Source organism: Micromys minutus, assembly GCF_963924665.1.
Source record: "Micromys minutus genome assembly, chromosome: 21".
NCBI classification, from domain to species: Eukaryota; Metazoa; Chordata; class Mammalia; order Rodentia; family Muridae; genus Micromys; species Micromys minutus.
Genome location: NC_137956.1, coordinates 43,358,709 through 43,385,033, shown reverse-complemented (window position 1 = coordinate 43,385,033; position 26,325 = coordinate 43,358,709). Strand labels below are relative to the sequence as shown.

Below are 26,325 nucleotides of genomic sequence, written 5' to 3'. Positions count from 1 at the left end.
CTAAAGTGGACTCACTGCAATCACTGAGCCTCCCCGAGTCCACAGTGGATAATTTGCACAGGCTCCCTCTCTGGAATTGAACCTGATTCCCTGTCACCTGTGGTTACCACGGTAGGCACAACGACTACCATAAAGAGTTGACAAAGCAGATGTCCCATTACTGGGGGGAGGGAGGGAGCTGGTGATCTGCCCAGGCTTATCTGGAGTTGCCAAAGCCCCCATCACCCATACCAGGTTGATTTTCACTGATAAATGCATGAATCCCCCACCCCGGGAGTGGGGTCAGCACCCGTTGGCATGTATTAGTTCTAGAATGACCACAGTTATCCAGCAGAAGAGGATTGAGTGACGAAAGGAACCCTAACTGATTTAATGAGCCTTTCGAAGTTTCACTATACCCAGCCGTGCGTACTTAGACAAGCACGGCTTAATCTTTAAGACAAGCATATGCTACGGCGGGATCCTGCTCAACCTTACCAATGTTCCCAGCACAGTCCACTGCCCCACACCTCACTATCAGGCTGGCAAGACAAAGCAAGAGCACAGGTAGGAGAGCATTACAGGAAACAAGAAAGGTTTCAAGCTGAGGGCTGATCAGAAATACAGAAGAAAAGCCTCCATCAAGCTCAGGCAGGGGAGCCAGAAGCAAACAGGAATCAACAGCAAACACAACACAGACCTAACTCAACTCCTGACTGGACTGATTATACAGCTCTACACTGTAAGCCTAACAGAAGGAAAAGGCGCTGCTTCAAGGATAAAAACTATCTGAGTTCGTCTTAAATGTCTCCACTGCTCTGCAACTTTCAACTAAGATGTATGAGGTAGGGAATTGGAACCCCAATATCAAGAGCAAAACCATCAGCAAACAAAATACAATATATAGGTCTGAAGCATAAATTTAAACCAATGAGTACTGTGTTGCAGCACAGGGTGAAAGCCAGTAGCAGAGCACTTTAAACTAGAGCCTGAGGAGCCTCGGTTCAGGGCCTCGCAGAGGGCAAGCTGACTGCTGACCAACAAGAAGCAAAGATGAACCTTCACAAAACAACCTTCTAAAATAACAACAATGAAAGGGGCACTGCATAGTTGGTAAAGTGTTTGCCTAGCATGCATAAGGCCCTGAATTTAATCCCCAGTACCATACAAACTGGACATGGTAGAGAACAGCAGTCATGAAGGCTACACTACATGGGGAAGGTTTCTTTGTTTGTTTGTTTGTTTTTGAAACAAGGCTTCTTTGTATCTCTGACTGTCCTGGAACTCACTCTGTAGACAAGCCTGGCCTTAAACTCACAGAGACCCTTTAGCTTCCTTCCGCCCCCCACCTCTCCCCAGGCTGAAATTAAAGACTTGTGCTGTCACCACCTAGAAGCATGGAGGAACACCCAGACAACATACATAAATATGCAATTTCTGCACACAGATGGGAGCCTTGGGAAGCATAAACCAGCTGGTCCACCTAGAAAGTTCCAGGTCAGCTAAGGTTACATAGTGAGACACTATCTTTAAAAAATCATAAAACTAAGATTTAAAATAAGTCAGGACAAGGGCTGGGGAGATGGTTCAACAGGTACTCACAGTCAAGACCGACAACCTAAATTCAATCCCTTAAACATATGGCCTAGTAAGGGAACCAACTCCTATGGGTTGCCCTCTGACCTCCACAAGCATGGCATACTCAAAAGTACACAAACACACAACTAATTAATTAACTTTTAAAAAGCCATACCTTGGCAGCACAAGCCTGCAATCCCAGCATGGCTAAGGAAGACTGTAAGATCTAGTTAGCTTGGATACACAGCCACATCCTCACTTTTTAAATTTAATTAAAAATTTAATGAATGCTATTGTCCTGAGAAGATTCAGTATCCAGGATCATTTCCCTGTTTTCCTTATCAATCTTTCTCTCCCTTTCTCCTTGCCTCTGAATCCCAAATGCTGGGACATGTTTGAGTAATCTGATGTTAACAAAAGAACACGATGTTGTCATCTTAGCTCGAATTTCAGTTCAATGGAGTGTGTAATCTTTTAAATAATTTAGATCAGAAATGTCAGTCAATGGCTGGCTAGAGGGCTCACTGGGAAAAAATACTTGCAACCAAGCATCTGGACCTAAGTTCAATCCCCAGAACCACCTTAGTGGAAATAGAGTTGATTCCTTAAAGTTTTCCTCTGACCTCCAGATGTAATGATTCATTAGTGTAAATGTCAGTCAACTATAAAGCTAAGAAACTGTATAAAATATCAGGAGCCATCTAGGCAAAAACACTTTCTAGAGATGGCCCACCATTTTTGTATGGCCTGTGACAGGTAAACTCTGACTTTTCAGGGCCTTCAGATATTTTATCTCAGGATTGCTTTTTACTGTGGATATGCCTTTTCCTATCACTATGAGATAATCTTAATGATTCTTGGACATTAGCCTATTCTATTGGGCAGATTTCCTGCAGATCAACATGAATGTTCATGAATTAATGACATTTAGATAAATTAATAATTTTATGGAATTCCTGATTTTATTTAAATAATTTCAGAAAGTTTTAGGAGATAGTTGTTTTGCCAGAAAGATATAATAAGGTCAGAATCAAGAATAAAATATATCGACTTGAAAAAAATAAAGAAAAGAATGTATACATTCCTCACAGAATAGTAAGTAAAGGCTGCATAATAAGGAGTACAAGTTTTCACAATTACACTAAAAAGACTTGAGACAAATTTGTGATCAAGGAAAAACATTCTTTCTAGGTCAGGTCCATAGACAAAGTCACAGTTCTGCACCATGATAAAGGGAAGCAATTTGAAACTGTTGCTTTGAACTTAGGAGCTTATAGAATGAAACACTGCTTTGAACTTAACCATCAACATTCCTCTGTAACTCCCATTTTGTGTGACATTTATGAGGTAATTTTCTAAAGAACTTTTTTAAGAATGTATAAAAGCAAGAGAATCAACATAAGGTGGTGGCTTCTGGGGCTGTGCCCCATCTACTACCTAATGCATGTGTGGGGCTTGGGGGGCGTTGCCCCATCCATCCCATTGTATATATGTATGTTTGTCTGTCTATGTGTATGTATATACATACATGTGTAGCTATGTGTGTATGTAAGTACACATGAACACTTGTGAAGCTGATGAAACAGGTAGCCAGACCCAACTAGAACTTCGTGTGTTGTGTGTTTTGTCTGTAAATGCATTTTCTTTTCCTTCTTTTACTTTCACTCTGGTTCATGAAGAGTTAACTAGTCCAGGCCTCTTGCCTGGTAAGTGAGAGTTCCATAAGCAACAGAAAAAAAGAAACCAGCCTTAATTAGCACAAAGAGTAAGAGTTGCAGAGAAAAGAAACCATCATTTATTAGCACAGAACAGAAAGAGAGAGAGTTAAGTTTCCAGAGACCATCAGTTTCTCTTCCTCAGAACAGTGAGACTGATAAGCAATAGATCACCATGCTCGGCTTTCTTCCGACTCTGCCCCACCTCAGTACCTGTGATGCCAGAAAGTTCCCCAGCAATAAAACTGTAATGATCACACCTGACTTAAGACTCATGACTGGAAATTTTACTTGTGATGCTGGCAAACCAGACAGGAGTATTTGATCTGTAGCTTTTGTATCAACAGGAAGAAAATGTGCTGTTCATAAAGGATACACACCCACAATGCTCCTCTTGCTGGAAACAAGTTCATAGCACTTTCTTTTTAATTAACTTGAAGAACCTAAGAAAAAATTACAAACTCTAAGAAAATTAATGAAAGAATATAGAATAAGTGGCCAAGCAAATGGGCATATGTGTGTTTAAGTGAAGTGAATAGAACTGAGTGATCTACAGTCTCAGCAGAAGAAAAAACACTGGTACGGTCTGAGGAGAGAGAAAAAGATGTAGAATAAGTGAGTGAATGAACTCAGAAAATACACTGAGTGCCAGGGGACCACCAGAGTGCAGCAGTTTAAATTAATTAAGCCAGTTAAAGAGGCTTTGTAGTTTTCCCCATTGATCCTCAGTAGCACTGGTTCAGGCATGAGAGTTAACTATTCCTCTATTTTATCAAATAAGGACCGTAAGGCAAGAATGAAGGGAGGAGATGAGAGTGAAGAATTAAGAAATAATGGGGCTTGAGTTCAGTGGTTAGGAGCACTTGTCACAAAGGACCCAGATTCAGCTCCCAACACCCACATGGTGCCTCACAATCATCTATAACTACAGTTCCAGAGACTCCAATTCCTTGTTCTGACCCCCAAGAGCATTCAACATGAACATGGCACACATGCATGCAGGCAAAACACTCATACACATAACATTTTTTAAAAATGTAAAGAGAGAAAGTAAAAGACTTACACACTGAATAAAATTGGGCATGGTGGTACACACCTTTACTCCCAGGACTCAAGAGGCAGAGGCAGGCATATTTCTATGACTTCCAGCCAGCCTGGTCTACATGGCCAAGTTCCATGACAGCCAGAGCTACTTAGTCAGGTCTCAAAAAGAAAATAAAGCTAAATGAAACAGATAGAGACAGAATTTAATGAAGCCAAGTGTAATGGTACACACATCTATAATCCCATTTTTGAGTGGAGGTAAGAGGTCACAAATCCAAGGCTAGCCTAAACAATAATGCTGCTAGAAACCATCTTCTTTTTCAAAGTTTGATAAAGGGGGTCTTAATGACATGGAGGTCCCATGGGGTGGTCAAGCCAGTTTGTCATGTGTGTATGTGTATGTGTATGGGGTGGAGCACACAGGTACAATACATCTGTGAGTGGAACAGCTAACAATCACAGATGTTAGTCATGACTCCCACCTTGTTGCCTATGTGTACTCTTAGGCCAGCTAGCGGGCTAGCCAGGAATTCACCTTGCTCCTCCTTCCATCTCCTACAGGTGTACTAGGATACAGGCACATGCTTTCCACCATCAGTCTCTATGTGGATATAGGGATTCAAAGTCAGGTCTTCCTACTTCTATGGCAAGCTAAGTTTAGCCACTGAGCCATTCCTCCAGTCCAATTAGTCAAACTTCTAAGTCCAGGTATACTGAAGAAATAAAGTTTGCCAATAACTTCATCACTTTCAACATCTGAGTCACTAACAACCATTCACCTTAATTGTCTCAACTGGTGTGGTGACATTCCAGCAATTACATGTTCTGCTGCAGCCATGACAACTGTTGTATCTTCTTGGTTAGTCAGATTGATGGTACATTTGCATACAATCAGCCTTCCATAGCCACAGGTTCTGCATTTCCAGACTCAACTCAGATGGAAAATTTTGGAAGTAATTTCAAGTACACTGGAGGATATGTATAGGCAAATACATCATTTTATGTAGCAGACCCAAGCATGTTTAGTATCTAAGGGAAGGAGAGCGCTAGAACCAATCCCTTTTTGATATTATAGAGAAACTACTTTTTCTCTTACCAAAATTATGTGTAGGTTTCCTTTATAGTATAGTTAGGATATTACAAAAAAAAATTTTTAATGATGTACTTGATACCAAATATGTTCTTTCAGAATTGTAAAAGCAGCATTACAGGAGGACACTAAGCTAGGCTCTGTAGCCCAGCACACAGGAACTTGAGACAGGGGGATTAAAAGTGTCCTGGGCTATACTGAAAATCACTCAGGACAAAGTCTCATGTATACTACCAAACCAGCAACATAAACATGTTAAAAGTTAAAAAAAAAAAAAAGCTAAAAATAACCTGGATGTTCATCCTGCCCAGCAGGTAAAGAAGAACAAACAAAACAGTATGCAGTGATGAGAGAAAAACCTGTCTTCTTTCTCCTAACCAAAACGCCCATACTTGGAATAACAAAATGGCATAGCAGATAGAGGTGCTTGTCATAAAGCCTAACACCCCGAATTCAATCCCCAGAGCCCATGTGGTAGAAGCTGACTCCTACAAGTTGTCCTCTGACACCCCACACACACCCATACTCTCTCTCGGTAAAATATAATAAAACTGTATATTTTAAGATTGTAGTATTTAACAGGAAGTAAGACTTAGGTAATACGATATTAATGGGAGGTATAAGAATGCCAAATGGGCACAAGCAAGATGGTTCAGGGGGCCACTGGGTTAAATACTTGCAACGCGAGTTTGATCCCCAGGACCCACATGGTAAAAAGGAGGAAAATGTCTCTGATAAATTATTCTCTGGCCTCTACATGTGGACTGGGGCACAAGTGCGCACCTAGATGCGCACAAAAATGGCAAGTGGGCTATAATCTTGGACACTCAGAATTAAAACATACTAGCACATTTGTAAGCCTAGCAGTATGCATCTATACTGTAAATGCTAGTTATTGATGCAGGGTATCTGAAAACCATGAACCCTGAGATTCTGTTATCTGAGAAAAAACCTGTTTTTAGTTGTGGTGTGGCTCGGCCCTTAGCACACCCTTTAATCCCTCTGGCTGAAATAGACATGCCCTTACTATACACCTTTGATCCTAAACAATGAAAGTCAAGTTAGTTTGTAGAAGGAAGCACCTAATGTTTCAGTGATGTCTAATTGAGTGGCAGACAAAGTGTCAAATCAGAGAAAGATGACAGAAAAGGCTACGCCCAACTCTCACAAGGAGAGAAGAAAGGGAAGATACTTAAGAGAGCAGTGCAAAGACAGAGGGAGGAGAGAGACAGGATGGAGAGGTAGAACAAGGTAGACACAGGTGAAGACAGAACAAGTGTGAGAATGAGAAGGAGTCAGAAGATTAGAAAATATTGCTGGAGTTATTCTGAGGTCAAGCAGTGCATAAATAAACAAACAAACAAATAAAATAAAATATGGAGGGAGTAAGGGGAGAAAGAGCAGGCTAGATTGAATCAGGCAGTGTGGAGAGCTTTGAGCCAGAACAGCTCAGTTGAGTTGAATCAGACAGCAAGTTCAGAAAGAGGCTTAGTTAAGATTGTACAGAGCTTAGAAGCTTCCAGGACTAGGCCTAGGTTAGCAGACAGAGGCAGTAAACCTCAGAGACAGCAATTACTTCAGGAGAATAAAAGTTACTATTACAAGTTACTATTTTCTGTCAACTTACTGTTATGTTTATAGACAAATATAAATGTTATTAATCCTTAAGAAGTAAAAAAAAAAAAATTGAGTTTGTTCTCTTCTGCTAATTTACCAGGGCTCTGACCTAAGTCAAAACACTTCTGAGGTCATCTTTTCTACAGAAGAGGAAAGTAAGGACACAGACTTCCTAAAGCCATCCTAGGGAATAAATGATATCATGCAAACTTAGCCCTTAAGACAGACCCTTTGAGACTCACAAAGATTGCTTTTAAATGGCGTTTTTTTCACTTTAACAATATGTAAGAAGGAAACTGTTTTAACATAATATTGCTATAAAATCTACAAGACTTTTGGCAAAACTCAATACCAAAGTATATATATATCACATATATACTGACTCCCATGTTAGCTTAAGTCTCTAGTTATGACTTCTCCACCAGATTTGAGACCCCAATTATCTGAACATTTTTTTTCATTTTTTAAGATGTATTTATTTATTATATATAAGTTCACTGTAGCTGTCTTCAGACACACCAGAAGAGAGCATCAGATTCATTACAGATGGTTGTGAGCCACCATGTGGTTGCTGGAATTTGAACTCAGGACCCCTGGAAGATCAGTCAGTGCTCTTAACCATTGAGCCACCTCTCCAGCCCTCATCTGAACGTTTTAACTTTAATATCAAACAATCTTTCCAACATAACCTAGTCAAAACCAGACTTTTTCATGCTTTTTCCACCTGGTCTCTACACTCAGTAGGCAGCATACCTATCACTCAAAAAGGTAGTATCCCTAATTACTGTTTCTCTCAAGCCTCACACCAATCCAAAACAAAGTCCTACTGGACCTACCACAAATTACATGTCAAATGGTTAGCTGGTAGTACACACCTCTAATCCCAGAACTCAACTGATAGATAGCTCTCAGTGAGTTCCTAACCAGCAAGGGCTACATAGAGACCTGTGTCTTAGTTACTGTTCTATGGTTATGAAGAGAAACCACAGCCAAAGCAATTTATAGAAGAAAAGCATTTAATTGAAGGCTTGCTTACAGTTTCAGAGGATGCCTGTGAACATCAGAACAGGGAGCAGAGAGCAGGTTAGTATGGTGCTGAAACAGTAGCTGAGGGCTTGTATACTGATCTGAAAACTGGGAGAGGTGAGACTAGGCCTGGTGTAGGTTTATGAAATGTCAAAGCCCACCCTCAGTTACACACCTGCTCTAACAAGCCTTCGGGGGACCACGAGAGCACACTGCACACACACACTTACCTCCTAATCCTCAACAGTCCGCCAACTGAAGATGGCATACTCAAGTTCTCACTCACAGCACTGTCACTGCTACCAAACCAGCCTTGCTACCAAGGGCTTCTTCTGCTGTTCCTTTCCTTTCCAACTAAGGACTAAAAGACTGTCCCTCATATAAACCCAACCACATTTAAAATAGGATCACATGGCCTTAGATGTATAGTAAGTTTGAGGCCAGCCTAAGCCCTATGAAAACCTGTCTAAAACAAATAAACAAAAAGCCCAGCCCTCGGGGTGAGAGAAGGGAGGCAGATAGAGACGGATCTATGGGAATCTAAGTACAGCCTAGTGTACATAGTTCCATGCTAGCCAGGGCTACATAGAGAGAAGTGAGATCTTCTATCAGTAAGTCAACAAATGGAACCCAAATAACAGGCTCATTATAATAGAATGCCCTCTAACAAACATTAGAAAAGGTTTTCTGCTAAAACATTAAGTTCCAAGGACTAGTAATTTCTGAAAGAGAGAAAACTGAGTGCCGAGTGTCCTTGAGTAAAGGCGGCATGGCATCTAATGGCAGAGCCAAGGAACTGATGTAAGGAAGACAGACAGACGACTCGATAAATGTTCCAGGAACAGAGACTAATGAGCAACGCCACTGGAAAGTGCTTAGACAGAGCTGTAAGGCCTGTGGCACTTCCAACTGCTCAAGTGGTCTCACGCTAAGGTATCTTGTAAGGAACATGGGAAGAATGTGTGAACATTGGGTACCTCCTAGAAGGATTAGCCAGCTAACAGGAAGCTAGGAGGTATGACAGAGTTGGAAACTGTGGTATCACTACCGCCACTTGCTGACAAGCATCTGAGGGCAGCAAAGACTCGAAGGCAAACAAACTACTGTCAGTATGGAGAATGAAGCCCAGCAGTTTTCTCTGGAGAACGTGAGCAAAGGGCTTCCCACAACAGCCAATGCTGCAACACAGCACAAAACAGCCATGCCTTTCTTACATGGCAAGGGCAGCTAGCTAATTTCTTCAAAAGAAACTAATACTCCCTGTAGTTTCTGTAGTTTAGCAAATAGTAGCTTTCCCCAAAGGCCTTCCTCGATTTTTTTTTTTTTTTTTTTTTTTTTTTTTTTTTTTTTTTTTTTGAGACAGGGCTACATTATATAGTCCAATTTGGCCTCAAACATTATTTATGGGGAAAGCATTTCTTTCAGTGATGCAGCTGATAGTAAGATGCCCATGTTCCGGTACAGGGCCCTTCACTCATGCTTCTTCAAAGAACCCTAACCAAGCTTACTGACTCATTTAATTAAAGACAGGAAGGTAGAGTGGAACTCTATCGAAACGGCAAGAGTGTGAATGTGAACAAAATACATTACACCTACGTATGAAGTGACAGCCACTCTGTGTAACTGATAAGACAGGCTAGGAAAACCTTATTTTAAATCTTGGTAAGTCTAACCTTCCTACAACTCATATAGGTCTCATCATTAAATCTGCATAATTGTACAGTTTGCACAAGCTTTCAAAGTACAGCCTATCTGCTAAGAAGCATCCAGGGGAAGTTCCTGCCTGCATTTTAAAGCAATACTGCCACCAGAAGACTAAAAAGAAAAGTAACCGTCATCAACTCCAGCTAATTACATTATATTTACTTATCTGCATCGGCGGCTATATGACAACTCCCTAATGCTGACTGGACACCCGTTCCTCCTTGTACCCCACCCCACTCCTCCCGACCCCCTCTTTGTTTGAAGCATCAACTAAACCTGACACCGCATGGTGTTTCAAAACTGAGTTCGTCACCAACTGCGGGAAGGGGAAAACAAGAGGACAGATGAGCGTTCAACGGCTTTCTGCTGTCAATTAAAAGAAAGTAAATAAATGCTATGAGATGAGCAGTCCTTCCGTGCGAAGGACGTAAATAAGCGCTAACAGTGCGGTGCTTTAGGGAGATCACAACCTTCACGTAGAGACTACACGGAAGAAAGGAGGGAGAAGGGGGGAGAAAAAGAGAGGAGGGAGAGGGGGAAGGGAAAGACAGGAGAGAGGGAGGGAAGGAGAAGCAAAAAGAAGGAATACCAAAAGGATGAGAGGAAGGAGAGGAAGAGTGGGGAGAGCGAAAAGAAACTGGAGATTAAGTAAAACAGAAACCACTCGGAAGAGATGAACTTGGCTGTCCAACTTCACGCCGTACCCAAACGCCCTGCCTCAGCGCAGGCGTTCCCCGCAGGCGTGTACAAACGTTACAAAGTCTTCAAGCCTTTGGCCTCAAGTTACCACTTTGTAAAGCGCCAAGCAGCACCGCAACGTGTCACCGCACCGCCGCCTGTGACCGTACCCCAAGCCTGGGGGGGGCGATGCCAGCGCGCCCCCGGAACCCAGCGGCAGCGCGCCAGGGTTAAAGCGCCGCGGGGAGGAGCGCGCCCGCCCGCCCCGGCCGCGCGCCCGTTCGCACCGCCGCTTACCCGGTAGTTGCTCGAGCCCACCCAGCCGGTGAGCGCATCCACTGTCTTGGCCAGGCGGCTCGGATCGTCCTCCAGGTCCGGGATGGCTCCGGGCGCGCCGAGGTAAAGCAGCAGCTCCTCGCCCGCCTGCAACCGGCCGCTCACGTCCTTCTGCAGCACTTGGGCGCTGAAGTACTCGGCGCTGCGGGGCTCCATGGCCGCGCCCGCCGCCCCTCCGTCGCCCCTCCGCCGCCAACTTTTCCTCGCAGCACCGCCGAATCGCGGCGGTGAAGCCTCGGGGACGCGCCCGCCACCCAGAGGCGCCGCTCCCTGGGGCGCGGCGGCCGGCGGGGGACGGCCCCCCTAAACTAATCAAACTCGGCGCCCCCCGGTCCCAGCCCCGCTTCAGAGGCTGCGGCTGCCGGCGACGTCAGCGCGCGCGTGACGTCAGAGAGACGCGCCCGGCCTCCCGGCGCGCCGAGCCCCTCGGGGGCTGTGGCCTGTGGCGCTACTGAAGGCTGGAGCGTTGAGCGTTCGGGGCACTGTGGGTCCACTCGCGTGGGCGACCCCGGAAGGCCCCTGTGGGAATCTCGGCGTCTCCGGCGGTTCGCTTCTCCGCCATCCTCAAGACTAAAAGAAAACTTTCTGGTACTTGTTTTCTCCTTGCCCCGCCCCTACCTTCTTTTAAAACCGGAATACTTGGGTCGTGTTCTTCCTCGGCAAAGGCCTGGCTTTCCCTTCCTGCAGCCTCCCCCACAGTCGCCCTGGAAAACTTTCTGTTTCTGTTGATACTGAGGTTTTGCAAATGGATCCACGTTTCTGTTGACGCACTTTTCACCTCCCACTCTTCTCTCCGGGAAGTTCCCAGACCGCTGTAACGCACTAAGCACCTCTCCCCTAGGCGATTCCAGTTTGATTTTTGTTGGGACAGGACTTAAATAGTACAGGATGACCTCGAACTTACCCTATAGCAGAGGATGATCTTTAAATTTCTGGCCCTACTCTACCTCCCAAGCCTGAGCCACAAAACTCGAGTTTTGTTTTGGGGTGGCTGGGGCTGTTGGTTTATAAGATTTATAAACCAACCTTAGTGTTCGCGAGCGCACCTTGTGCACCCAAGTGTCTGCTTGCAGAACCACAAGAGGAGGTCAGATCTGGAGTTACAGGCAGTTGTGAGCCACCTGATGTGGGTGGTGGGAACCGAAACCTGGGTTCTCTGCAAGAGCAACAAACCCTCTTTAACTGCTGAGCCATCTCTGAGAATAGGTTTGGCTGTGAAACTTGAACTAGTTTAGAACGCTTGATTCTTCTCCCTCAGTCTATTGCATTCCAAATTCATTTCTAACATGGTAGGGTAATTTTTTTTACCTTTTTAAAATTATGTAACTCCACACTGTGTTCTTTTTCCTTTCCTTCCCCTCTCCCAATTTCTTTAACCCTGATCTCAGTGTCCCTAGGGCTCAATCTGCTACTGTATTCTTTGAGTCTAATTGCTCATAGCAAAACGTTGGTATTTTATTCCATGAAGTGTGTCTCTTAGAAGTCTCTACCTTTTGTATACTTAATCATTTCCCATTATACTCTGGCCTGTTGATCCATTCATTTAGCAGTAGGCGTTGTGTGCGGTTTTTTCTAATTATTGCCATATGCACCTGAATTTGGGTGCCCTTGGAGGCAGAGACATCAGATCTCCTCTTGCAGATGACCCAGGTTCAATACCCAGTATCCACATGGCACCTCACAACCATCTGCCTACAGTTCCAGAGGATCCAATGCCCTTTTTGACTTCCAAAGACACCAGTCATGCCCATGGTACACATGCATAAAATATTTCATACACGTTAAAAAATACACATATACATAAAAATAAATATTTTTAAAGTTTTTTTGACTCTTTAAAATACCATTCCTTAAGTAATGCAGGTGCTGCTTTGAATGTTGCCCTTGAGGAACTGTCTTTCTCTTAGTGGAACACTCCAGTAATCCTAGCACATGGGCAGCAGGAGGGTCAGGAGTTCAAGACCAGCCTAGGCTACTGAGATCTCTCAGAACACAATGGGGGCTGGAGAAATTGCTCAGTGGTCAAGAGCACTTGTTCTTGCAGAGACCCAGGCTTGAGTCCCAACACCTACGTGGCAACCCACAGTTGTCTGTAACTTTAGTTCTAGGGGAGCTAACACTCTCTTCCAGTCTCCTTGGCCAATCGTACATATACAGATATGCAGGAAATACAGTCACACATATACATCTTTAAAGACACAAAGGTGCAGGGAAATGAAAGGATTAGATGGGATTTTAGGAAAGAACATGGTATACTGAAATACCTTTATTATCGGTTATTAGAATGTATCCAGGAACACATGTCTATTTTTAGACTGGAATGATATATTGAAGGCAGGAGACTGACTTCCTGGCCTATTTGTTATTTGTGAAAAATAGTGGAAACTCTGAGTAAATATTTTTCTAATGGGAGTTTATTTTCCATACAAAGGCCAGGAAAGAAGTGACCACATGGCTAGTTTGAAGTCATATTTTCAACAAATGTCCACCAAGAAAGGCATTGTGCTCTCTCCAGGGTGTGGCATTAGGGAACAAGAGGGAGTGGCCTACTCAAGATTTGGCACAGCCCAACTGGAAACAGCACAGATGTTGGCACACTGGGAAATAGATAGATGCACTGTAGCCACACAGAATTCTCGTTTCAATAACAATAAAATGTCGTGAGGACAAAAATAGGGATGTTGTTACTCAGTGATAGAATACTTGCCTTGATGGGAAAGAGGCTAAGTAAGAAGACAGAACCAAAACAGTGGTTGAGTTGAAGTACTGGGGACTATGGGTTCCTTTGTCACATCTCTGCACCAGCAGTGGTTTTGATCTGACCTCTTATTGTGTGCTGGAGTGCCAGACTCCTTCATGTAGCCCTTTGTTTGGAAAAGACCTTTGACTGGATTTTTTAAGATTCTGAGCAAACTGCTTATAAGGGAGAAGTCAAATGCAGAAGGAATTTAAGCTCCTCTTTGGGGAAAAGAGCTCAACCCCAACATTTCAGTTTCAGAAGCAGGAATGTTAAGGGTGCTGAATCTGTGCTCGGGGTAGAAGGTTCCAGTTTGTCCTGGGTTTTTTATCACATTATTTATTGGGAGAGGGGGGCTTAACAAAAGCATGGAGTTGTGCATGTTCCACTTGAAAATACAATATAAAAGCAAATATAAGTTGTCAGCCTCCAACGTGGTCCCCATTTTCACCGGTAGATTTCCATGCTCTTGGACTGCTCTCTACAGTGAGTGTAGTTGATCCTTGAAAACGAAAGGCGGCTGTGGAAACAGCATTTGACTTCTTAAACTGAGTGATAAGAAAATATTGTCTCTTCCTCGATAATTCTTGAGAGGAAGCCAGTTGCCCTGTCAAGACAATTAGGACAGCTGCTTCTTGGTAAAAGCCAGGAGAAGACAAGACCTTGCAGCCTCCCGGTGTCCTTCAGACAATCGCAGCCTTGGCTGCTTGCTGTCTTAGCTGTCACCTCAGGAAAGAACTAGAGCCAAATCAGTGGGGGAGTCTCTCAGGCTCCTGCCCTGCTGGATGTGAGAGATGAATGGTGCCCTTGTTCTGGGCCTTTCAGAGAGAGGCAGTCCACCGCTAGCAACAGATGGCTAAAACAGCAAGTCAGGCGTACTTTTTAGTATATTTTTCTTATCCGAAAGCTCTGCTAAATGAAATGGAAACATGCCATTTAGAACGTTTGGTTGCAGGCAACAGGGATAGGACTTTATTTACAGGACTTTGTAGATTTTTTTTTTTTTTGCTACAAAATATTTTTTAATTGGTTTTTCGTAAAGTGGAAAATTTTAACACTAGATTGGTGGGTCTTTGTAGACTTTCAGGAAGTCTCCTGTTCTTGCAGTGGGGTGGTATCTTTACAGTTTGTTTTTCAGAAATCTAACAGGTTCTCATCCTTGCTTTGAGAAAAAGAATAATAATTGCTTAAAAATACCCAAACAGACCAATCCCATGGGCAGAAACCAATCCCTGACACTGACAATATTCTGCTGTGCTTGTAAATGGGAGTCTAGCATAACTGTTCTCTGAGAGGCTCCACCCAGCAGCTCACTGAAATAGATGCAGAGACCCACAGCTAAACATTAGATGGAGCTCAAGGAGTCTTGTGGAAGAGTTAGGAGAAGGATTGAGGGACCCAAGTGGACAGGTACTCCACAGGTAGACCAAGAGCGTCAACTAAGGCCCCACACATGTGCAGCTCAGTCTTCATGTGGATCCCCAACAACTGGAATAGAGGCTGTCCCTGAATCTGTTGCCTGTCTGTGGATCCTGTTCTTCTAATTGGGCTGACTTGTCTGGCCTCAGTAGCAGAGGATGTGCCTAGTCCTGCAGAGACTTGATGTCCCAGAGTAGAGTGACACCCAGAAAGGGCCCCCCCCCCACTCTCAAAGGAGAAGGGGAGGGAGATTGGGGAGGAATTGTGGGAGGAATTGTGGGAGGAGGACTGGAAGGAAGGGGGGATATTGAGATATAACATAAATAAATAAATGAAAAAAATAGTGTGTTAAGGGGTTGGAGAGATGGCTCAGCAGTTAGGAGTGCTGACTGCCCTTCCAGAGGACCCAGGTTCGATTCCTAGAACCCACATGGTGGCTCATACTGTCAGAAGCTCCAGTTTCAGGGGTATTCACTTTCCTCTTCTGGCCTTTTCAGGCCATAGCCACACAGGTAGTGCACAGACATTCAGGCAGGCAAAAACTCATACACACAAAATCTTTTAAAAACAATGCAAGTGACATTTAAGAAGCTAGGGGTTTAGCTTAGTGGCAGAGTATTTGAGAAAATAAGTGCATTTAAAATCAGTATGGTGACACATAACTATACTGTCAGAATTTGGGAGACTGAAGCAGGGGGATCACAAAATTGAGACCATCCTGGGCTACAGGACAGCTTTTGAGCCATCCTGGGCTACACTGACAAAACTGTTCCTCAGGAACTACAACAACAACAAAATGGCATTTAGATCAAATTATGCAACTGCCTAAGGAAACTGATTGCTTTTTTCTATTACAGTGTACCCTGACTAAACATGATAAAATATACAGCTCAATTTAAAATAGCTCAAAACTTTGATACTGCTTTTTAATTACCTTGGGAAATTGAAGAGGAAGGAAGAAGGGAAAGTTAGTTTAGTGGCACTTTAGATGATAGACATTTCCAAATTTGTTTAGGACAGAAAACAAGTTGTCAATCTGAAAATGTGTTTTCTTTACAAATTGACATTTAAATATATTCAGGATCATACAATTATACATAATCCAAGCTCCCTTATGTTTACATGAACATATATTATCAACAAGGCAATTGTTAATTTTTCTTTTTTAATTTAACCTCTTGGATATCCTATTGTTGCCCTGTGTCCTGGAGACCCTGCAGCTTTAGATCTGCAGAACTGGTCTCTTCATGAGCTCCAGCAGTTAATAAACGGGGGTGGGGGGGGCGGGCCAACTCAAAGCCCTGGATTGGGCCTCTGTGGCACCTGAGCAGCACGGCCCCAGCTAGCTTAGCCAGTGCTGCAGCCAGCAAGGAGTGGGCCACCACTCTCCTGCTCTCCCGCCCTCAGGGCTGGCTCACCTGCTCCTAAGCCACCAGGGCCAGCTCTCTTGCCTGAGGCAGGTGGCAAGTGGGGGAGGGGCACCTCTCCCTCACCTCAGCAAACAAGTGCTGGGACCAGTCTTCCTGGCTGGCAATTGTTAATCTGTAATGGTGACATCTATAGAGGTATTAGTTGATAAATGTCTTTAAAAAAAAACATTTTCAGGAAGATAATAACTCTTAGCTGGGTGTGGTAAGGCACACCTGTAATCCCAGGACTTGGGAGCTTGGTAAGCAGAGGAAGGCAATGCATGCCTAATGTGTTCCATAGTGAATTCCTGGCAAGGGCTACATAGTGGGACCCTTTAAAATAATAATAAAAAAAAATCTTTGGCACACTTAATTTTCTAGAAACAAATGTATGGGCATATGTAGAGATGAAACCAAGTATATGACAGAATTCCAGAATAGCCCAATTCTGTCCCAGAGTACTTTGTTGTAAAGAGATTTTTTATGCTTTCTGGGAAGGGTAAAAAGGGTAAATGTTACCTTTTGAAATTCCAGAGATTGGTGGTGGGTGGGAAAAGAGCTCAGTGAGTAAAAATAAGCCTAAGAACATATGAGAGCTGGACAGCAAGTGGGCACATCTGTAGTCCCAGCATTCCTATAGGAGTAAGAAACAGGAGCATCCCAGGAGTTTGTGGGCCATTGTGTTGCCTCTATAGATCATGTGTTTGAGTGCGTCGCCCTTAGGAAGTGGTACTATTAGGAGGCCTGGCCTTATTGGAGTGAGTACGGCCTTGTAAGAGGAAGTGTGTCACTGTGAAGGCCTGCTTTGAGGTCTCCTATTTGATGGCAATGTGGCTCACATTCTTTCTTTGCTGCCTTTGGATCAAGATGAGAAATCTCAGCTCCTCCCCCAGCACCATGTCTGCCTGCAGGCTACAGTGTTTCCCACCATAGCATAATGGATTAAACCTCTGCCACTGAAAGCCAGCCCCAAAGTAAATGTTTTCCTTTATAAGAGATGCCTGGTCATGGTGTCTCTTCACAGCAATAAAATCCATCTAGTCTGGTGTACACAAAGAAAAGTAACAGGCTGCTCTAAAACAAAGTGAAAGGCATAGACTACCACCCTTCATTGTCTTAGTTTGACCTGAATGACTCAGTTTTAGCTCTTACTGAGCTGGGCATGAGAAAGTCCTAGACACAAGAAAACAGAGGTGGTTATTTTGGGGGTTATTCTTGTGGTTATGTTGGCAGCCAGAGTCCTCCTTTCTTCTCTGACGATGTTGGGGACATATGGTCAAGTTCTAATAATGAGTAAGTCCTGACCATATGGTCATAATGGTTATTTAATAGCTGGTCTAAACAAAGCTAGTTTATCGCTGGGACTGTTATGCTAGGGTCATTGCTGAAAATGGGTTTCTTTAAAATTTGGATAACTTACCATGGCTGCTGTTCTGATCTGGCCTCTTGGAGAACCAAGGCCCTTGTTGCTACTCAGTCTCAAATGAAAGCAGCTGCAAACCTGAACTACCCCCTCTCCAAGCAATACACTTACTTCTCTGCTTAAACTGGTATTTCCATTGCTTGCGACACTTAAGTGTCCTACCTGCTGCTGGGCGTAGTGGCATAAACCTGTAAGCCCAGCACTCAGGGGAAAGGCAAGAGTCATAGTTTCATTTTATTTTTGGGGTTTTTGTTTTGTTTTGTTTTGTTTTTGTTTTTGAGAAAGGGTTACCGTGTGTAGCCCTGGCTATTCTGAAACTCACTCTGTAGATCATGTACTGATCTAGTTCTTCATCAGCTTCCAGGGCACTTACTTAGTGTTCATCTTACATAGCTTATAAAGTAGCTTAAAACTGTACTCAGACCAGCAGCCTTTAATTCCAGCAGTGAGGAATCTGAGGCAGGTGCATCTCTGTGAGTTTGAGATGAACCTGATAAGCCAAGAGCACATAATCAGATCTTATCTTAAAAAAAAAAATGTACTCATACATTCAAGCATCTGGATTCTAGAAATGTGACCCAACCAGCAAAAAGATATGATCAAGCATGAGTTAAAGAGATGACTCAGTTGGTAACATGTTTGCTTCATAAGCAGGTAGACCTGAGTTCAGTTCCCAGCTCACACATAAAAGCCAAGTGTGGTGGTATGTGTCTGCATTCATATGCTTGCAAGGTGGAGGGGAGAATCCCTGGGCCCTGATGAACAACCTGTCCAGCCAAATCACTGAGCCCTGCAGTCAGTGAGAGACCATGTCTCAAAAACGAGACAGAGCAATTGAAGATACCTGATACTAACATCTGCGCCCCCCCACGGGTACACACTTGGATATGACACCCACACAAACACATATGTGTGCACATCACAGACCCATACAAGTGTAACAGCTAAGCCTGTTAATAAAATGGGGCCAGCGGAGTTAGCTTTGTGTCAACTTGACAGAACCACAGGGTCTGTCTGATACCAAAGCTATCAGACTATGTGTTTATTCAAAGTGAAGCTGTTAATGTCTCTAGATGGCATATGTTCAAACCAGAGGTTGGTGAAGGAAGAAGGCTTGCCCACCCCTCTCTCTAACAGGAGAGCTTCACCCAGTCCACCGAGGGCCTGAAGAGAGCAAAGGGTAAGTATGGCAGAGTCTGCTTTCCACTTGAGGCCCTTTACATTGGTCTCTGGCCTTAGACTCAGACTGGAACTTCCACCACAGGTCATTGGCCTTTATATGTGGATTGAAGCATTCACCATCAGATGACTGTTATCAGGCCTTTCCACCATATTCACGTCAACACCCAAAAACCCGATATGAGTATTAGGAGGTGATTAGGTTCACATGAAGCCCTGACCATGAGGGACTCCCGATATGATCCATGCCCTAAAGAAAAGTGCTTAACTGTCCTAACTGTGGTCACAAGGGCCAGAGGATGGAGGACAGAATACACAGAGAAAGCAAATCAGCTGAAATCCCGTTATTTCATAGAATCATCGGCCTTATGGATTTTTGTTTGATTGCTCTTATTAGAAGAGCCCAGACAGGCTGCAGAGAAGACGCAAGTTCAAATCCCCAACACTGACAGAAAGTCAGGTGTAATCCAATGCAGAAGAATTGCTGTGCTTCCTGGCTGCCAGCATAGCTCCAGATTGAGTGAAAGATCCTGTCTCAAGGGAAGAAGAGAGAGCATCAGGACACCTGTCATTCTCTGGCTTCTGCAGCAGCACACCCAAACAGGAGCATCTTTATCCACTGCACCATGTCACCAGCCTTCACACTCTTTCCTTAACATCAAAGTGCTCTTTTGGTTTGTTTTGGGGGGATTTTGGGGAGAGAACCACGTAGCCTAGGCTGACTTGAACTTGAGATCCTCCTGTCTCAGACCCCCAGATACAGGTAGTGGAAGAATGTGCTGCTACACCCAGCTAATACAGAATTTTAACAGAGAAAGTAGAAGAGATTTAATGCATTGTGGGAAATACAACTTAAGCCAGCAATTTTACCGCATGCGTATACCTCACATTGGATCAGAGCCAGTGTGAGGGGGTGAGAAACCCGGGCAGCTATACAGCATACAGCAGAGAGGGCTTAAATGAATCCACTTATTAGATCCCTGACTAATTATTAAGGTTTTTAGGGAAGCTTTCTATGTGGTAGTAGCATGGCCCTGTCATAGAAAATTGCTATTTTTTAAAAATGTTACACAGTAGAGGACCCAACAAGGATCTTAATACCCTCTTATGGGAGTGTCACTGCTAGAAGGTGTGATCCTGTTGGAGTCGGTGTGTCACTATGGGTGTGGGCTATAAGACCCTCATCCTAGCTGCCTGGAAGCCATTGTGCTGCTATCAGCCTTCAGATGAAGATGTAGGAACTCTTGTCTCCTCCTGTACCATGCCTGCCTGGATGCTGCCATGTTCCCTCCTTGATGATAATGGACTGAACCTCTGAACCTGTAAGCCAGCTCCAATTAAATATTGTCCTTTCTAAGACTTGCATTGGTCATGGTGTCTGTTCACAGCAGTAAAACCATAGCTAAGGCACCCTCCGGTGGTTTTTTGTTACAGGATCCTGCTATGTATGCCCAGACTGGCCTGGAACTCACGGTCTCCCTGCCTCTTAAGATGATCACACATGCACACTTGCTGAATTTTGTGGTTTTCATCTGACTCACTTTTCTGGTGTTTTGATTGGATGTTGCTCTATAAAGGCATCTTGCAAAGATGTTATGTGCACTTACATCCCAAGTATGATTAGTTTTTAACAGATCCAGCTAAGATTGGCCTCTTCATATTCCATTCCCCGGGGAGAAGGAAACCAGAGTCCAGGCCAAGATTGCTGTGCACTCCCTATGGAGCTGTGGGCTCATGGTCCGCTGCCTTTGCTGAATTCTTGCTCTTCATTCAACAGTCTTACACTACCCTGTCATCAGTCCATTCCATAGTTTTCATACCAGGAATGGTCTCAAGGCTCTGAGTAGATAATGGTCTCCCATGGATGGTCAGGGGACAAGAGCCACAGAAGCCACTTAGCCTCAAGCTCCAGACCTAACCTTTCCCAGCTGCCTCCACCCCTGAGCTCTGCTCTTGGCTCACCCTCAGAACACAAAAACAAACCAATGTGAAAAAAAATGAATACACAAAATTCTTTACTTTTTTTTCCCTCTGTAGAGCAGTTTGACCTCCTCAAGCTCCTACTTCCTAAAGAAGACTTAAGCCTTCATCCAAGACTTAAAATTCCTATTTTTAGAACTCTCGGAATTAACTGGTATTTTTAAAAACATTTTTTAAAAAGCCTTTTTGTTTGCCAGGCATGGTGGTACATGCCCATAATTACCCCTCAGTGTGTAGATGTAGGAAGATCCCTGTGAAACAGCCCAATCTGTATAACAAGTTCTATAGGCCAGGGCTACAGAGTGAGATCCTGAGGATTTTTTTTTATGTTTTTGTTCTCTTATGATCCCAAAGAGGGGGCAATATCAGAAGGACCAGGAGTCCACGATCAAGTTCATCCTGAGCTATATGGTGAGTTTGAGGGTGCTCTGGGCAACACGAGACCTTAACTTCAAAAAAGGAAAAGGAAATGGAAATGAGAGAGAGGAAGATGGTGGTCAGAGAGACAGTGATTCTTAGAAGTTGATGCTAGAAGACCAAAATGAAAGAAGAGAGGCAGGGGGAAAGGATGACACATACAAACAAGGATCCAAGTAGAAAAGTGTTAAAAACCCATTGTCATTTTAAATCCCACCTCCTCCTCGTGTTTGGTCTTCACTGCGCTAGCATGTCCTTCCCCTCATGTCCTCTCTTCCCCAGCTGAGTTCTGGGTTGGGATCTGGGGTTGGGCCCAGATACAATGAATTACCAAGGTAAATGGAATGTTACTGCCTGAAGGTTTAACTCCTCAGCCCCTAAAGCCAGAGACCAGAGGGAAAGAATCCCATAGATTTTTCTTCTTGATACACTCCTTAAATTGTTGCATCACAACTGGTCAACCGTAGCAACAAAGGAGACTGGTAAATAGGTAATGGGTCTTTGGAATTTGCAGTTTCATACCTAAGCCCGTTTCTCTTATTTACTAAACCATAGTAACGCCTGAAACAGACCTTGAGTCTCCAAGCTCCTGAGATAGGTGGAGTGAGTCCATGCCCAGGACACGTGTAGACATGTCAGAGGCACACCTATGCTGTGATTGGGACATGTCAGAGGCACACGTATGCTGTGACTGTTGGATGGAGATTGAACCCTTTTCCTCAGAATTTTACTCACTAAGATGCCTTTTAGAACACTGAGACTCCTCTGGTTTTCCTAGTTTTGCTGATGACTCCAGTAGACAAGTTAATGCTTTCAGTTTAAAATGTCTGTGTTCACAGGGAGCTGACATTTTTGTGGAGTATAACTGCAGGAACAGAAAGCCCCTGAGAAACTCCCAGAGCTGAAAGATCTTTAAATAGAAATCAGAAGTCTCCAGGCTGGAATAGTACCTGGTAAACAAAGTGAATTGATTCAGCCATTTGTCAGAGGAAGAAATGGGGAAGACATTAGGAAGAGAATGGACAGTGACCTCTTAAAGCTAGCAGTGGTAGTCGTGTCTAAGCTGTTGTTTTCAGTCTGAGGTAGCACAGGCTAGCCTAGGACTTGCTATGCAGCAGAGGATGACTATGAACTACTGATCCTCAAGCCTTCTTTGGACGCTGGGATACCAGGCACATGTGGCCACATCTGGCTAGCAGCTGTGATCTAGCCCCTCTGTGTTCACATTGACAAGAACAATCAACAGACATTGTCAGAATATGGGCCTCCATCTTTAGGCCAGAAGACACCAGCCAATCCCAGAAGCTCTCCCGCTGTGACAGAGAGTTTAGAAGCTGGCTGTGTTACGGCTTATCAGCAGCCCTTAAATTATGGCCTCAGCCAGCCCCCCTGCTCTTCCATGCTCTTGTCATGTACACCACTATATTGAAATAAATCATTCGGATGTGAAACTTCCTGCCAGGCCCCCAAGCTTACAAAAGCCCAATACTCCCCTTGTCCTTAGAACTAGCTTGAGGATGTAACCTCTAAATGTGTCCCTCTGGTCTCCCACTCACCGTCCCTCCCCACCATGGGACCCATCTCTCTTTCTGTGTCTCTTTTATTTTCACTTTATTTTCCAGTATCTGATTTGTATGGGTGTTTCCCTGCATATATGTATGTGCACTATGTGTATGCAATATTCCAGAGGCCAGAAGAGGGCATTGGGGCCCCTGGAACTGGAGTTAAAATTGCCATCCAGGTACAGGAATGGAACTGAGGTCCTCTGGAAGAGCATCCAGTGTCCTTAACTGCTGAGTCATCTTTCTATCCTAATTCTTTGTTGAAAATGGACTTTTCTGATGCACAGACAGCAAGCATGAAGGTCTCAAGACTGAGCTGTCAAATTCACCAGGCCAAATGTGGTCAAATGTTTTCTAATTGATTCCATAAAGAAGTAGCTTAGCATGCATTTTCATATCTATATCTATATCATCTGTCTGTCTGTCTGTCTGTCTATATCATGTGTTGGGGGACACTTGCTTACCATATTGTTTGTGTGAAGACCAAAGGACATCATTGAGAGTTGGTTCTCTCTTTCCATAATGGGGGTTCTAGGTATTGAACTCAAGTTGTCAGTTTTGACAGCAAGCTCCTTTATCCACTGAGCCATCTCCATGGCCCTGGGTATGCACTTTACCATTGAACTGTATAACCACAGACATATTTGAGGTTTTTTCACATGCAACCAATAGAATACTTGACTAATGCAATCATAATGATCAAATGACACCTTTTAAAATGTAGTTAAAATAAATATGAATATTAGATGTCTTCCAACTCTAATGAAAGAAAATATTTGGAAAAATTAAATGTGTGGGTTATCATGAGGAATAATTTTTAAAAATAATTTCTTAATTTTTTTATATACTTTGGTGTTTTGCCTATATGTATGAAGGGTTGGATCCCTTAGAAAAGAAGTTACAGTTGTGACCTGCTATGTAGGTGCTTGAAATTGAACCTGGATCCTTTGGAAGAGCAGCCAGTGCTCTTAAATGCTGAGCCATGAGGAATAATTTTAAAATAGTAAAATCTCTCCAACAATGAATAAAAAAAATCTTTGAAAAAAAATCTTTATAGTATTTGTAGAACTGGCCACTTGCCCAAAATGGTCTGGACACCCGGTCTGAAGAGCAGGTATATCCTAAGACTTTGGGAAAGGTAGCTACAGCTCGTACTTCTGAGCTTCAGCAAACTTAGGAATAAAATGAAATTCCGTTTTCATTATCTCAATCAGAGCTGTAAGGTGTGGTGTATGTAACCTGCCAGTGCTCACAAGTGCCCATCTGCTTCTCAGAGTTTCCAGGCGTTGCCTCATGCTGGGAACAAGGTGGACCTGCTCTTTGCCCATCATCAACTTCCTTGGCCATCTGGGTAGCCTAAGGGCTTGCCCAAGCCAATCCACCGTGTGACGCACATTGCCAGGGGAGTCTTCCTGCGTGCATATTAAGGTGATCATTCAGTTCCTCCCCAGAACATCCCTCCTTAGTCCCTGCTTATGTGTTTAAATAGTGTCTTCAACTGAAGAGGTTGCTTTAGAATGTTGTTAGGAGTCTGACATTTAACAGAGGAAGTGGGTCAGTATGGGTAGGCCTTGAGGCTCGGGAGATTGGCTCCACTTCCTGTTCTGCTTCTGGACTACTAGGTCACCTATTTGTACTGTCATGCCCTTCCTGGCACGATGGAGAGGGTTCTTTCTTCCTCTCTCTCTCTCTCTCTCTCTCTCTCTCTCTCTCTCTTTTAAAAAAGATATATTAATTTCATGTATGAGTACACTGTCGCTGTCTTCAGATACACCAGAAGAGGGCATCGGATCCCATTACAGATGGTTGTGAGCCACCATGTGGTTGCTGGGAATTGAACTCAGGACCTCTGGAAGAGCAGTCAGTGCTCTTAACTACTGAGCCATCTCTCCAGCTCCTCTCTTTTCAAGAAAGATGTATGTCTTCATGTACATATGTGTATCACATGTATGTCTAGTATCCATGGAGACCAGAAGAGGGCATTAGATCCCCAGGAACCAGCAAGTGAGTACTGGGTACTGAGTCCAGCCAGGTCCTCTGGAAAAGCAATCAGTGCGCTCAGCTGTTGAGCCATCCAGACACAAATTTTTTAAAATTTAAAATGTAAGTATTATTCTATACTTATTATATAATATACAGAATTATATAATAATATAATGCTATATTATTAAAGGCCCATCTCCCAGGTGATTCTAGATTGTGACAAGTTGATATATTAATTCTAAATATCACTTCCAGCATTTTGGAGGCAGAGGCTGGAGGGAGTTCAAGCTCACCTTTGACTACATGGGGAGTTCAAAGCTAGCCTGGGTTATAAGAGATCCCAGAGGCAGGGGCAAGTATGTTGGCACATGCTTCAGGAAGTATAGGCAGGATGACCCAACGATGAGTTCAAGGCCAGCCTGGTCTACAAAGAGTTCCAGAACAACCAGGGCCACACAGAGAAACCCTGTCCTGAAAAACAAAGAAAACCAGACAACTAGTAGGTTTTCTTCAAGGACACAATAAGCCAATTGAAGCCAAATTGAGAGTATAAAGGCAGTTTACAGGGAGATTTACAAAATTTTGGTAAGACAAAAGAGAAGCAGGAGATTCAAGATGGAGGTGGCAGAGGAGGATGGTTCAGATCAAGGTAAACTAGATTAGTTTTACCTTGTCTAGGTGGGAAGTTTATATCTTTATTAATTGGCAGTGAATGTATTGTGGATTGAGAATTTAACATATAAATCTGTTTGATAAGTTGTTGATTGTTGAGTCGTGTTTTTACTGGACTGTGGAGGACAGCATGTGAAAGCAATGGCTGAGAGGCAGCTACAGCAGGCAGTTCCAGTAAACTCCAGAGGACACATTTTCAGTTCTCAGCATCCACATGGTGGTTCACATTTGTTTGTAACTCCAGTTCCAGGGGATCAGGTGCCCCCTTCTGTCCTTTGTAGGCACCGTGCACACATATGGTGCACATGTGCAAATGCAGGCAAAGCATTCATACACATACAATTTTTTAAAATGTTCCTTTAATTCATGGATTCTTTTCTTGTTCTTTTGGCTACTTTCTAAGGGTTATTCTATTGTTGGTAAACTATTTTGGGGTGCTTTTTTTCCTGGTGTTTGAAACTGTTTGAACCAAGAACTTTGAATAAACTATAAACCATTTGCTCTACCAAATGAGTTACATAGTTATTTGCAGTTGTTCTTTACATGGGCTGATGAGATGGCTTTAATAAATAACAGGGCTTGAGCCCCAAGCTTGAGGAACTGAGTTCAAAACCTCAGCATCCAAATACAAAGCCAGATCTGAGCACAAACCCCTGCAACCTGAGTGCCATGGCAGGGGACAAGATTATGGGACTTGCTGGCTGCCTACCTCACTCTGGATTCAGCGAGCAGGATGCCCAACATTCTCATCTGGCTTCTGCATTTGTGCCAACCCAT

The 26,325-nt window shown here is 43.6% G+C and overlaps 1 protein-coding gene across 8 annotated transcripts in view; it reads right to left on the bottom strand.

The window, feature by feature from the left end:
- Positions 1-10,923, bottom strand: part of CLASP2 (cytoplasmic linker associated protein 2) — a gene marked incomplete at its 5' end in the record, with an annotated part of 155,946 nt that extends 145,023 nt beyond the window's left edge. For all 8 annotated transcript variants that reach the window (XM_080934581.1, XM_080934585.1, XM_080934583.1 and 5 more), the window contains one exon: positions 10,729-10,923. In XM_080934581.1, the coding sequence (XP_080790707.1) occupies positions 10,729-10,923 (195 nt within the window). The remainder of the gene's footprint in view (positions 1-10,728) is intronic.
- Between the last annotated feature and the right edge of the window lie 15,402 nt (positions 10,924-26,325).